This window comes from Neofelis nebulosa, chromosome 2, assembly GCF_028018385.1.
Source record: "Neofelis nebulosa isolate mNeoNeb1 chromosome 2, mNeoNeb1.pri, whole genome shotgun sequence".
NCBI lineage: Eukaryota > Metazoa > Chordata > Mammalia > Carnivora > Felidae > Neofelis > Neofelis nebulosa.
The window spans coordinates 62701182-62714948 of record NC_080783.1 but is presented as its reverse complement, the minus strand read 5'-3'; the positions used below and the strand labels follow the sequence as shown (position 1 = coordinate 62714948).

Below are 13767 nucleotides of genomic sequence, written 5' to 3'. Positions count from 1 at the left end.
AGGGGCAGAAAAAGAGGGAGACACATAATCCTTTTTTTAAAAATATAATTTATTGTCAAATTGGTTTCCATAGAAAACCCAGTGCTCATCCCAACAGGTGCCCTCCTCAATGCCCATCACCCACCCTCTCCTCCCTCCCACCCCCCATCAACCCTCAGTTTGTTCTCAGTGTTTAAGAGTCTTTTATGGTTTGCCTCCTTCCCTCTCTATAACTTACTTTCCCCCTCCTCTCTCCCCCATGGTCTTCTGTTAAGTTTCACAGGATCCACATATGAGTGAAAACATATGGTGTCTGTCTTTCTCTGCCTGACTTATTTCACTTAGCATAGTACCCTCCAGTTCCATCCACATTGCTGCAAATGGCCAGATTTCATTCTTTCTCAATGCCAAGTAGTATTCCATTGTGTATATAAACCACATCTTCTTTATCCATTCGGGGAGACACATAATTCTAAGAAGGCTCCAAGCTCTGAGCTGTCAGCACAGAGCCCGACACTGGGCTCGAACTCACAGACTGCGAGATGGTGACCTGAGCTGAAGTTGGATGTTTAACTGACTGAGCCACCCAGGCGCCCCTATTTTCTGGATTCTTAAGCTGCTGTAGTTTTTTTCAAAGATGTGCCCCTGGATGTTCAGAGTAGGTTCTTTAAAAAGGGAGCGAGGTTATCTGGAATAGTCATTCCTTGAAATAAAGCAAAATAATTGGTAAATGTAAAAATAGACTTGGATAAGTACACATCAAAAGTTAACCTTGGATGCTTGGACTCAGTAAAAAAAAGATTTACATAAGTAATGATTGTATTCGGATTAGTACCCAGTTATTCAAAATGGCCAGTATTTACTAACACGCAAACTGAATGAAGCATAATTTTTTTTAGTAGGAGAATATATATATTATGAAGATGTTGAAGATAAGCACGTTGAATTCCTTAATCTTAAAAACATTGCAGGGAGGGTGCAAACACTTATATTACTGTCCCCTATCTTATGTGCTAAGAAGAATGGTATAAATGTTGGAGATCTGAATAAGCTCACGATAGCCACAATAGCCAGGTGAAGGAGGAGTCACTAAAGAGACCACAGAAACAGAACGTTGCTAGTTGCTTGTGGTGACCAGCTGTGAAGAGAGCTTTGGCAAATTATGTATCCAGGTCTCGGTAAAAATCATTTATACTTCCTTCATTTATCTAAGCCACACTGTCATCACTGCTCCCTCATCCTTCTGTTGCCTACCAAACTGCAAAGAAACAATAATACAATGTACATATTTTAATTTTATCTTCTTTATGTTATTCTTTCCAGGCTTCTTTTGAGATGGATTTCACATAGGTAGAATTTCAGAGCTGAATGAAAGCCCGACACTATTCAACCTTTTTTACTCTAACTTGCATCCACAATTTTTACTTATTTGTTCTGCATGATGTTGCTTTAAAAAAAAAAACTTTCTTTTTAAATTTTTTTTTTTAGTGTTTATTTATTTTTGAGACAGAGAGAGAGCATGAACGGGGTAGGGGCAGAGAGAGAGGGAGACACAGAATCGGAAGCAGGCTCCAGGCTCTGAGCCATCAGCCCAGAGCCCGACGCGGGGCTCGAACTCGCGGACCGCGAGATGGTGACCTGGGCTGAAGTCGGACGCTTAACTGACTGAGCCACCCAGGCGCCCCCCCCCAAAAAAAAAAAAAACTTTTTAAAAGCAGTTTTAGTTCACAGTAAAATTGAGGGGAAGGACGGAGATTTCCGTATAACATATCCCTGCCCACACATGCATAGCCTCCTTCATAATCAGTATCTCCCACCAGAGCGGTACATTTTTTATAATGGATGGACTTAAATTGATACTTCATTATTACTCAAAGCCTATAGTTTACATTACGGTTAACAGTTGATATTGTATATTCTATGGGTTTAGACAAATGTATAATGACATGAATCCATCATTATGGTACAATATGGAATATTTTCACTGCCATAAAAACCCTCTGTGCTTTGCCTATTCAGGAGAGTCCCCCAACTTCTAACCTTTTTATTATCCCCATAGCTTTGCCTTTCCCAGAATGTCATATAGTTGGAATCATATAGTATGTAGCCTTTTCAGATTGGCTTCTTTCACTTTGTAATGTGCATTTAAGGCTCTTCCAAGGCTTTTCATGACTTGATAGTTCCATTTCTTTTTAGTACTGAATAATATTCTGTCATCTAGATATATGTACTTTATGCATTTACCTGCTATATCTTGATTGCTTCTAATTTTTGGCAACAGGATTTTGTGTGGATACAAGTTTTCAACTCCTTTGGGTAAATATCAAGGAGTGGGACTGCTGGATCCCATGCTAAGAGTGTGTTTAGTTTTGTAAGAAACCACCAAATTCTCTTCCAAAGTGGCTACGCCATTTTGCATGCCCACCAGCAGTGAATGAGAGTTCCTGTTGCTCTACATCCTTGCCGGCATTTGCTGTTATCAGTGTTCTGGATTTGGCCATTCTAATAGGTGCGTAGTGGTGTCTGACTCTTATTCTAATTTGCATTTCTCTGTAGATATGTGATATGGAGCATCTTTCCATGTGCTTATTTGCGATCTGTATATCTTCTTTGGTTGTTTATTAAGATCTTTGGGCTGTCTTGGGATGCCTTGCTGTCTCAGTCAGTGGAGCGTGTGACTCTTGATCTTGGGGTTGTGAGGTCAAACCCCACCTTGGGTGTAGAAATTATTTAAAAAAAAATAAACTAAAATAAAAAAAGAATATTTAGTCCATTTTTAACTGGGTTATTTTCTTGTTGAGTTTTAAGAATTGTTTGTATATTTTGGATGACAGTCCTTTATGAGATGTATCTTTTGCAAATATTTTCTGTGATGTTGCTTTTTGAACAATATTGCTGATTGCCCCGACCAGCTCTATAAAGCCCAGGTAAATGTCTCACATGTCCTGGCCACAGATGTCACACAATCTCTTTGGTACCAGGTCAACATAGTTCCTTGTAGTTCCCTCTCACAAAAGGTTCTACCCCTCTTAACACCACATTGCCTGGCCTTGATCTAAATGAAGCTGTGTAGCCACAGAGGGTGTGCTCCATGGGTGCCTTGGCAGAATTCTATGGCATACATGTAGAGGACCACTAATCTACTCAAACTCCTCATTTGACATGTAATGTAAGCGAGTCACAGAGAGTAGAGTGATCTCAAGTCAATGGCAGGCCTGGGATAAGAATCCAAATTTCTCACTTTCAAGTATAGCATCCTTTTCATTGCTTCCATGCTAAAGAGGGAGAACCAAAGAAGCATTTATAGTTTCAGGCACTCAGTTGTCATCCTGCACAATGGGAGTTTCACAGCATCTTATTTTCTGTGTGGCTTTCTGGGTCTTAACTGAAAACCTAAGGAAACCTAAGTATTGTGCTTCATGCAAAGAAATGGTACAATGGACTCATCATCAACAGATAATGTATATTGAGTGGAACTTCTAGGGGAAGGATTTTTTTTTTTTTTTTTAATTCAGTGATCAGTTTATTCTCTCCTGCCTGGGCATTTTATTTCAGATTCTATTCTTAAATATGGAATGTCACTTTTCTGTGTGCAACTACCTGATTCAAGACTTTGGCCTAATTAGTATTTGTACCGACCAAATGATATTAGTCCCCTATTGGCTTATATCCAAACCATCCAACTTCAGCCATACAAATGGTTGAGTACTCTATCTGAAGACCCCTGGAGCCGCAAAATAGGAAAGATTTTATTCATAGTCCCGGTGACTTACAGTGCCTTTGCAGAGCCTGCCTCTTCCTCCTTTTTCATGTTTTCTTCCCCCAAAAATTGCCTTCATAGTTAGTGTTTTCATTGGTAAGGAGGGGCAAGGAACTTGGGTTAATGCTTATAAGGGTAAAATAATATTTTATGCTATTATTAAATATCTAATATAAAAATGAGAAGCTGCTTGGGAGTTTGATGTGTAGGGTCTCTGGAAGTTTCTGGAATTTTTAAAAAGTTTTTATGTTTTTTGCTTATTTAAATAATCTCTACACCCCACATGGGGCTCAGACTCACAACCTTGGGATCAAGAATCACATGCTTTTCTGACTGAGCCAGCAAGGCACCCTAGTCTCTGGAATTTTTAAAGATCTCTGTTCTCACTAAACATTCTGCATCTTCCAAATAGAATCCTTTCCCTTTCATGTCAAACTTCTATTAATCCTTCAAGATCTAGCTCATTTATTGCCTACTCTCCAGCTTTCTTCTCATTCTGTCAAGAAAACTTAGTCTTCTATCCTCTCATGTCACTTTATTCAGGTTTATTACAACACTTTCCACTCTAAACTGCAATGAATTGTTTATATGTCAGTCTTCTCCCTACCCCTAGCAGCTCCTCTGGGCTGTCCTCTCCTTGAGATACAAAAAACTGTGTTCTATTCATTTTTGGAAGAACCATGGAGGGCCCTTAATGTCTTACTTCAAAGCATGAATAACTTGAGCACCATTAACTGAAAGAACGTCTGCTTCTGAACTATCTCATCTTACCCAGACACTGGATGGTCTATAGCTACCCAACATTTCCATCAACAGAATCATTCTGTAAATGTTTTGTTCCTGGAAAGCTTTCCATTCTATGCAAACATCTTGCACCTCAGTGAAGTAATACTACATATTACTAAATAATTTATCCATGAACAAATGAGATCTGGATTAGTTGGCAGAGGAGGATAGTAACCTGAAGATTTGGAACATAGAAAAGGTTTGATGGAGGAGGTCTGTACTGCCTTGTAGAGTTCAAGAGTGGGGCAAGAAAATAAGGGGAACTGGTTGTTGGAGTAGGGAAGAGATACAGCATTAAAGCCATGTTGCACCTTCAGAAGTGGGAATGGGAGCGTGAAAAGGAATGTGTGGGGGTGCCTGGGTGGTTGAGTTGGTTAAGTCTCCAACTTCAGCTCAGGTCATGATCTCACAATTCGTGGGCTCAAGCCCTGCACTGGGCTCTACACTAACAGTGAGGAGCCTGCTTGGGAATCTCTCTGTCCCTCTCTTTCTGCTCCTCCCCTGCTCATTCTCTCTCTCTCTCTCTCTCTCTCTCTCTCTCTCTGTGTCTCTCAAATAAATAAATAAACTTAAAAAAAAAAGGTATGTGTGGAACTTGAATATATCCCTCACCTAAATTATAGTTTGTCCAGGACCAGCCCTGGTTGGACTAAAACCTCTGCTGTATGTGGATGTTGCTCTGAGGCTGAAATAAACCAATCTCCCATGTCAGTGACCAGTGGGTGCTGACAGATCTGTGTATGTGAAATTTCATTTTTCTTTTTTCCTGAATGGGTCAGATCTTCTTTGATAGATGTCAACCGTCTAGGCCCCAGTACTATTGTGAACACATGTCCTGTCATTTACAAGCAAACTCCACCAGAAAATGTGGGGAAAGCAGACAATACTCAGAGGTGTGTGTGGGCTTGTGTTGTTGTTGTTATTGTTTTAACATGGCTTTGCCTATGGGGAGACTAACTGGCAGCTTCTGCCAATGTGGCAATAAAATGCAGGAAACAAAGACCTTCAGCTCCACTATTGACCAAGTTAGGAAAGGGAAGTCTTGTTACCCCCTTGAATTCTCATGATTCAGTACAGTTATTTGCTGGGCTGGCATCCTGTTGATGAGTTTTAAAGCTTAAAGGAGGAAAGAAGGAATTACTATTTTTCCTCAGCTCTACAATTTTAAAATCACTGGGTCACAGATCTTTAAAGCTGTGGTTCACGTTCTAAATGAAAAAGAAAGCAGCAAAAACATTGGTGTGGCTTCCTTCAAGCAGAATAGTCCAGAGGTGTTAATTATGCAGAAACTCCTAAGATGCCAGACAACTGCCAATTAAAACCCAATTCAGGAATGAGAAAGGGGTTTCTTTTGGGCTTTGAATTTCCCGTGTGCATGTTTTTAAAGGTAAGGTTGTGCACTCAGAAAAGAGAGTGAATTTGTTATCTGTGCATCTTTCTTGTATAAAACAGCTGGGAGAGTAGGCTGGTGTTTTATTTACTCTTGCTGCCTTCCCTTCACCAAACTACAGCCCATTCGATATATTGTCAGTGTTCTTCTCGTGAGAGATTAAGTGGGCTGGGAACTCTCCCACCTCCCCCCTGCCCACTTATTGATATTAATACTTAAAGCGATAGATGAATGCCAGAGGAGAAAGTAAAAACTGGGAAACGAAATCTAACAACACACTTTTTCTCTTGGCCTCCTACAACTGTTTCATATTTTTTGTAGCTGTTTTAAGTTACCTCAGTGTATCAAATCTAAAACAAATCCATATTATATTTAGGATAGATATAGGTATGTAAAAAAACAAGCTTTTAGCATACAAAATACTATAGTATGTTTTATGCAACTACTGAATTTGACTCCTTGAATTTTTATTAGCTACAGTGTTGTTACTGAAATTAGAACACTGGGATCACTAGAGGCATCACATCAGCATAGGTCTGTCCCACGCTGACTTTGTAAACATTATACACACAACCTGGTGATGAGACAAAGTAGAGTTTGTTACTTACCCCAGTAAGGGAGCCACTGCCTCTCAAAGCTTTGGCAGTGTCCTGGAGAAGGAAAAGCAGGATCAGAATTTAGTGAGAGATACAGGTTTTTTTAGGGTGGGTCTTTCAAAGTAAGGAGGCTGATTAGGGTTGGGTAGGGATCACAAAACAGTAGTCTACGATTTGATGGAAAAAACAAGGTGAGGATTTTTGAACTCCGTGATTCATAGAACCATAGGGGGTAAACTCACAGTTGATATTGTCCATTGAAGAGTTAATGGGTCTTAGGTCTTTTAGGAAATTCCTATAATGAACAGTCAAACTGTTGCCTGGAAAAAGATTCATGCTAATGGAGGCCGGGATGATATAAAGTCATTTTCCTATAGATAGTAAGGTGTGGTTTAGATTTTCTGTATCCAGACTGACTGTTGGATCAATGGTTTCAGTTCTGTGGTCTCCTCAGATAACTTATTCTGGTAGCAGATGAACTGAAACATTTGATTTTTTTTTTTATTTGCATTTCCTTTTTTAGTAGCAATTTGACATAAGACTTTTACATTTCATCATTGATTTGCAGTAATTTATTAGTTTATGAACCTATACCTTGTGTTAGGGAAAATTAAAATAGGAAAAATTTCCAAACAAATGTGCACTAGCAGTCACCACTGGAACCCTGCAACAAATTCTGTAAACCAGAGAGGGCAGCAGAGGGAAGCCAAATTCTATGCGTGATTATTTAAACAGCAACCCGTTATTTTGGACAATTCTTAGGAAGCAATTTAGGAAGATGAAATCATGAGTCTTGGGTACTTTCCAAGAGATGAAATCCTCTGAAGCAGGCAGGAAATTGCCATTGTTTAAAAGTTCCAGCTCTGTCTTCAGACCACTTGTCTCTTTCTCTTTAAGTTGGAAGCAGAGAAATTGTGCGGGATCATCGTAGCTCCATTTCAGATTCTTTCTTAACCCCGTTCCGACATAGGATATAAATTCCATTAGATGTCTGTGACTTCCATTTTCTCTCCTCAGCACACGTCAGTAGCCACAGTCTGGAGAAGGACAGGAGGGTGCTCTGGGGCAGTAAGGCATCCTTAGCCAAAGAGGCTGTCTAGGGGTGAAGCAGGGAGGAGGCTTTGAAACAAACGTGAACACTGTATTTACATTTAAATTAAAATGGAAACTTCTTATAGGTTATGTTTCTGAAAGGTGTGTGTCGTGCATCTGCTGAGGTCTATTGTTTATTCATGCTGTAAATCCTTTGAAATGTGTTAAAATGCTTCCCACTCATTATAAAGCTCCTGCCACCCCTGGATTATGACTTTGATGTCACCAATCCTGCTTCAAAGGCTTCTTTCTGGGCTATTAATCACAGTTTAGCCTCTGAAGATATCGCCAGAGAAAACATTTGGACATCTTTGTGCTAGACTTGCTAAAAACTTTGAAATCTTGAGTGTCTTGCCTGTGCACAAATTGCAGCATTTCCTTTCATTGACAACTTTTTATTTTGCTACAGAATCAGATGACATCCTAGGTAAAAAAGCAAACAGCTCTCTTCAAGAACTTAGTTTGGGAGGTTAGGGACGGGAGAGGAGAGGAGAGATTAAGGATGGGTGGGGAGAGGAGAGAGCGTCTGAGCAGGCCACTCAGCTCCTTCAAAGGTAAAAAGCATTGGGAATCAGAATGGCCAAGAGATGGAGGTTCAGAGTGGGGGTTGCCTTATCATTTTTTCTCACCGTTCAACTGTTTTTTTGACTGACCAGTGCTCACAGTTGCAAATTAGTAAGATCCCTTGGTGTTCTCTTGCCCTCTACTCTCTGCTTTGAGTCCTAGGTGAACTATGCACAGCAAATAGTAATAATAATATGACTGGTAATAATTAGTGCTGGCTGACATGAAGAGAGCACTTACCTTCACCAACCCTGCATTGACAGTGCTTGACATGAGTTACCCTCACTGAATGCCTGCAACAACTCTGAGAGCAAGGTCGTACTGTCTTCATGTTACAGATAAGGAAACTGAGGCTCTGAGATATTAATTAACTTGTTCAAGGTCACACCCCTGGCAAATGCAAAGACCCATCGGCCCCAGACTCAACGGCCCTTGCCCATATTCTCTGTGTCCTCTGGTTCCCTGTGTGGAGTTCTCTCTGTGTGCTGAGAGATCCATACTGCCAGATCTGCTAATCAGTGTCTGTGTCTTAAACCTTCACAGTGGGGTTCTCTGTTGTCCAGTTTCTTTTTCAGGAAAGCTCCTAGCATCTGTTTTCTTGTATATCCATCTCCTTCAGAGACTAACAGTGCCCTAGTTCAAGACAGTTTTTTAATTGTGGTAAAAGAAACAACATGAAACCTACCCTTCTAACATATTTTTAAATGTATAGTACAATATTGTTCACTGTGTGCACACTGTTTTACACCAAGTCTCTAGACCTTTCTCATCTTGCATTACTAAAGCTTTATACCCAGTGAGCAACAGCTCCCCATTTCCCTGTCCCCTCAGCCCTTGCCAACCAACATTCTACTCTCTGCTCTTATGAGCTTATCTATTTTAGATACATCATATAAGTGGGACCATGCTGTATTTGTCTTTCTGTGTCTGCCTTATGTCCCTTAACATAATGTCCTCCAGGTCCATCTGTGTTGTCTCAAATGGCAGGATGACCTTTTTTATAAGGCCAAGTAATATTCCATTGTACGTATATACCACATTTTCTATATCCATTCATTCTTTGATGAACATTTAGTTTGTTTTCACTACTTGGCTGTTGTCAGTGATGCAATGAACCTGGGAGGCAAATATCTCTTCACAGTTCTGTGTCCAATTGTTTTGGATAAATACCCAGAAGTGGGATTGTTGGATCACATGGTATTCTGTTTTTTATTTTTTCAAGAACTTTCATACTGTTTTCCATATTGGGTGCGCCATTTTACATTCCCACGGGCAGTGCACAAAGGTTCCAGTTTCTCCATGTCTTTGCCAACACTTGTTATTTTCTGTTGTTATTGTTGTATTTATGATGATTATCCTAACAGTATAAAGTGATATATTGTTGTTGTCTTGATATGTGTTTCCCTGATTCTTAGTGATGTTGAGCATCTTTTTATATACCGGTTGGCCATTTTTATGTCATCTTTGGAGAAATGCCTATTTAAGTCCTTTGCCCATTTTAAAATCAGGTTATGTTATTTTAATTTTTGCTGTTGGGTTGTAGGAGTTCCTTATAGATCTTGGAAATTAGCCCCTTATAGATGGTTTGCAAATATCGTCTCCCATTGTGTAGGTTGCCATTCCCTGTGTTGATTGTTTCCTTTCCTGTGCAGATGTGATCTTACTTGTCTATTTTTGCTGTTATTGCCTGTGCTTTTGATATCCTATCCAAGAAATCATTGCCAAGATCAATGTTATGAAACTTGCCCCCTATAATTTCTTCTAGGAGTTTTATAGTTTTAGGTTTTACATTAAGTCTTTAATCCAACAGGAATTGAATTTTGTGTAAGTTAGGGATCTAGTTTCATTCTTTTCCATAAGGATATTGAGTTTTCCAAACATAGTTTGTTGAAGAGACTGCTTTTTCCCCATTGTATAACCTTGATACCCATCTTAAAGGTCATTTAACCATATATGCATATGTTTATTTCTGTGCTCTCTGTTCTGTTCCATTGGTCTATATGTTTGTCTTTATGCTGCTACCATACTATTTTGATTACTGTAGCTTTATAAGATATTTTGAAATCAGGAAGTGTGAAGCTTTCAGCTCTTCTCTTCCTTCTCAAGATTGTTGGGAGCTTTGGGTCCTTTGTGGTTCCAGATGAATTTTAAGATTGTTTTTTACATTTATATTTTTTAAAAAATCCATTAGGATTTTGATGGGGATTGCATTGAATCTATAGATCTCTTTTGGTAGCAATGGACATTTTAACAATATTAGGTCTTTTAATTCGTGAACATAGTAAAGAGTAGCAGAATATGCCACCCTAAAATATGCCACTTTGGCATAAAGATTATTTTGAGCTGAAAGCAATTGAGAAAAAGCAGATGTAAGAAAAGCTCTCTGCCCTCCCCCTATTTGCGTAAGAGAAAATTTGTAGAAGTGTCCCCCCACCCCAACCCTTCTGTGTCAGGAAGAACAAAAGTTACTCACCAGAGACAGCACCAGAGGAATCTATATAACAAAACTTCACTAACTAGTCCTTACATTCCATTAACTTCTCCATATATTTACCCTTCCATAATTTACTGCCCCTAGAAACTCAAAGATCTTTTTTTGTTGTTGTCTTGTCACTTACCTAGAAATTTCTTGTTCTTTTATTAAGACGCTATGTGAACCCAATTCTAGCCACCCCTTGAGTTACTCATTACTGGGTACTCCTGTGTGTGTGTGTCTGATGCATACAGTAATAAACTTCTGTTTGTTTGTTTTTTCTCCTGTTAAACTATCTTCTGTCAGTCAAATTTTCAGGGCCCCAGGAAATGAACCTAAGATGAGTAGAGGAGAAAGATTCTTTTCTTCCCCCAGAACAAGACATCTTTCCAGTTACTTGTGTGTCTTCTTTAATTTCTTTCAAAAATGTTTTGTAGTTTTCAGCATATAAGTCTTTTGCCTCCTTGGTTAAGTTTATTTCTAGTATTTTATTCTTTTTGATGCTATTGTAAGTGGGATTGCTTTTTACTTTCCTTTTCAAATTTTGATTGTTAGTTCATAGAAATGCAACTGATTTTTCTAGGCTGATTTTACATCTTATAACTTTACTGAATTCATTTATTCTAACAGGTTTTTTGATGGGATCTTTAGGGTTTTCTATACATAAAATCATGCCACCAAAGAACAGAGATCACTTTATTTTTTTCTTTACAATTTGGATGTTTTTTATTTCTTCTTCTTGCCTAATTGCTTGAGCTAGGGCTGCTAGTTGGTGGTGAGAGTGAGCATCCTTGCCTTGTTCCTGATCTTAGAGGAAAAACTTTTAATCTTTCACTGTTGAGTATGTTAGCTGTGGGCTTTTCATTTATGTCCTCTTTATGTTGTGGTAATTTTTTTCTTTTCCTAGCTTATTGAGTGAGTTGGAGAGGTTTTTTGTTGTTGTTGTTTTTTTATGAAACTAATATAAATTCAGTTTATATTATAAATTATAATTTATAAATTATTACAGTTTGTTTATAATTTATGTCATTAAGGTTTCAAAATTCAAATTCTTCTAAATTGTTCATATTCACAGAAGATCATTTGGAAAATTAATAAAAATACAAGGCCAAAAGGGAAAAATTACTCATAATACTATTCCTTAACTTTTCCTTCACTTTAACTTTTTTGTCTTTTTTGCTTAGGTAACTTGGCCCAGACAAGAGCCAGGATAACAGCAGCCTCAAGATCTTTGCCTCCTCATTTCAGTGCTGGAAGAGCCAAGGTGAGTAGCAGGTTTGTACCCAAAATAATGGGGACCATGGGGTGCTCCTGCCTTGGGGACAATCCTAGGATAGGCAACTTTAGTTTATCTGGCACACTGCTGGGGCAGTCTGGTCAAGAGATGGAAGGCCAGGAGATCAAGAATTAGGAAATTTGAAACAATATCATGGCATCCTTACAATCTTGTGTCAGGGAAGAAAACTTTTCCTCTACCCTTTTAACTTCAGTTCTTGGGGGACTATGAATTAAACTCAACCTGAAAGATTAACAGGGGAAAAAGCAGATTTTAATCATGCACATACAGGAACTCACTCAAAAAAGTGACTCAAAAGGGTAGTTAGAATTTGAGACTTATATACCATCTTGATAGGGATTAAACAGGGGGAGAAGGGCACTTCTGGGGGAACAAATGACTTTTGAGAAAAGCAAATGGTCCCTTAGGAGAATAGATGGGAGATAGGATAGTTTTGCGAGTGTTTATTTAGGCAATTTCTTATCCCAGTGCTCATTTCTCCTCTCTGGTGATAGGAGTCAGTCTTCCATGGCAGGTTGTGAAACTGCCAGGGAGGAGATTTATGACAGTTGGATTATTTTGAGAGGTCCTGTTTTTAGCCAGATGAGGGGAGTTCAGAATAAGCGTCTTCTTGCAATTGTTGATTCTCAAATGTCCTCAGTTCAAAATAATGCCTATGCCACTAGGAGTATTCTGGATCCCTTCACGTGATTTCTCAGAAAGACCACTTAAAATACAGAATAGTGACGCTTGGAAATAAAAGTCTATCTAGAAAGAGATAAAGCCTTTTTCCTTGAGGCTATCACTAACCTACAAAGGAGGATAACTGGGACCAAATGGAGTCAGCAGGGAGGAAAGAAACCAAACCATTTTTTATCGCTCTGCTTTGCCCTCTGAAAAATGAGCAGTGTACTTGTCTGTGCAAAAGGGATGTTAGAAGGGTTAGTAAATATCCTTCTGTAAAATATTTTTAATTGTTCCATCCTGCCTACTAATGTTTAAGCAAGGATCTCAAGGATCGGATGGTTAATGTTCATTGTATATGCTAACTCTGAAAACCAATTATCTGAAAGGTGATAGAGTAATAAATAGATCACGTCTCTGAATTTTCATATATTTTTATTTACATTGAATATTAAATTGTTTAATAAAGAATAATAAATTCAGCCACACATAATCCTATTGAGTATTATCTCAGAATTGATAGACACATACATATCTTTACTTCTTTTGAGAATGGCTTACCTACACATAATAGGGACCCAGATCATTTTTATTAGCAATAATTTTTATACCCATATTGCTATTATAACCCCATGTATTACTCTACTTTTCAGTCTTGTGAGTTTGTGGCAAGGTATTAGTACTGTTTAACTTGGTTTATATGGAACCCTAGAAAAGATTCACTTAGGAGTGTCGGTGGTTCTAAGATATTAGAATCTCTTGATATTATTACATGTAAAATTTTGTAAGTACAGTTGATTCTTATTTTTTTAATGTTTCTTTTTTTTAATGTTTATTTATTCTTGAGAGAGAGAGAGAGAGAGAGAGAGAGCGCACACACATGAGTGGGGGAGGGCAGAGAGAGAGGGAGACACAGAATCCGAAGTAGGCTCCAGGCTCTGAACTGTCAGCACAGAGCCTGACGTGGGGCTCAAACGCACAAACTGTGAGATCATGACCTGGATCTGAAGTCAGACACTTAACTTACTGAGCCACCTGGATCTGAAGTCAGACGCTTAACTTACTGAGCCACCCAGGCACCCCAGTTGTTCCTTATTACTCATAAAAATTATGTTCTGTAAAGTTGCTGTGAGCACTGAATCAGCAAATACTGAGGCATTGCTCCTA

At 38.7% G+C, this 13767-nt stretch overlaps 1 protein-coding gene across 1 annotated transcript in view; it reads left to right on the top strand.

Moving 5' to 3' along the window:
- The window catches only part of MYO3B (myosin IIIB), a 407802-nt gene that overhangs the window by 226208 nt on the left and 167827 nt on the right, over window positions 1-13767 (top strand). Inside the window, exon 23 of the mRNA XM_058714463.1 lies at window positions 11825-11904. Coding sequence (XP_058570446.1) covers window positions 11825-11904 — 80 coding nt within the window. The remainder of the gene's footprint in view (window positions 1-11824; window positions 11905-13767) is intronic.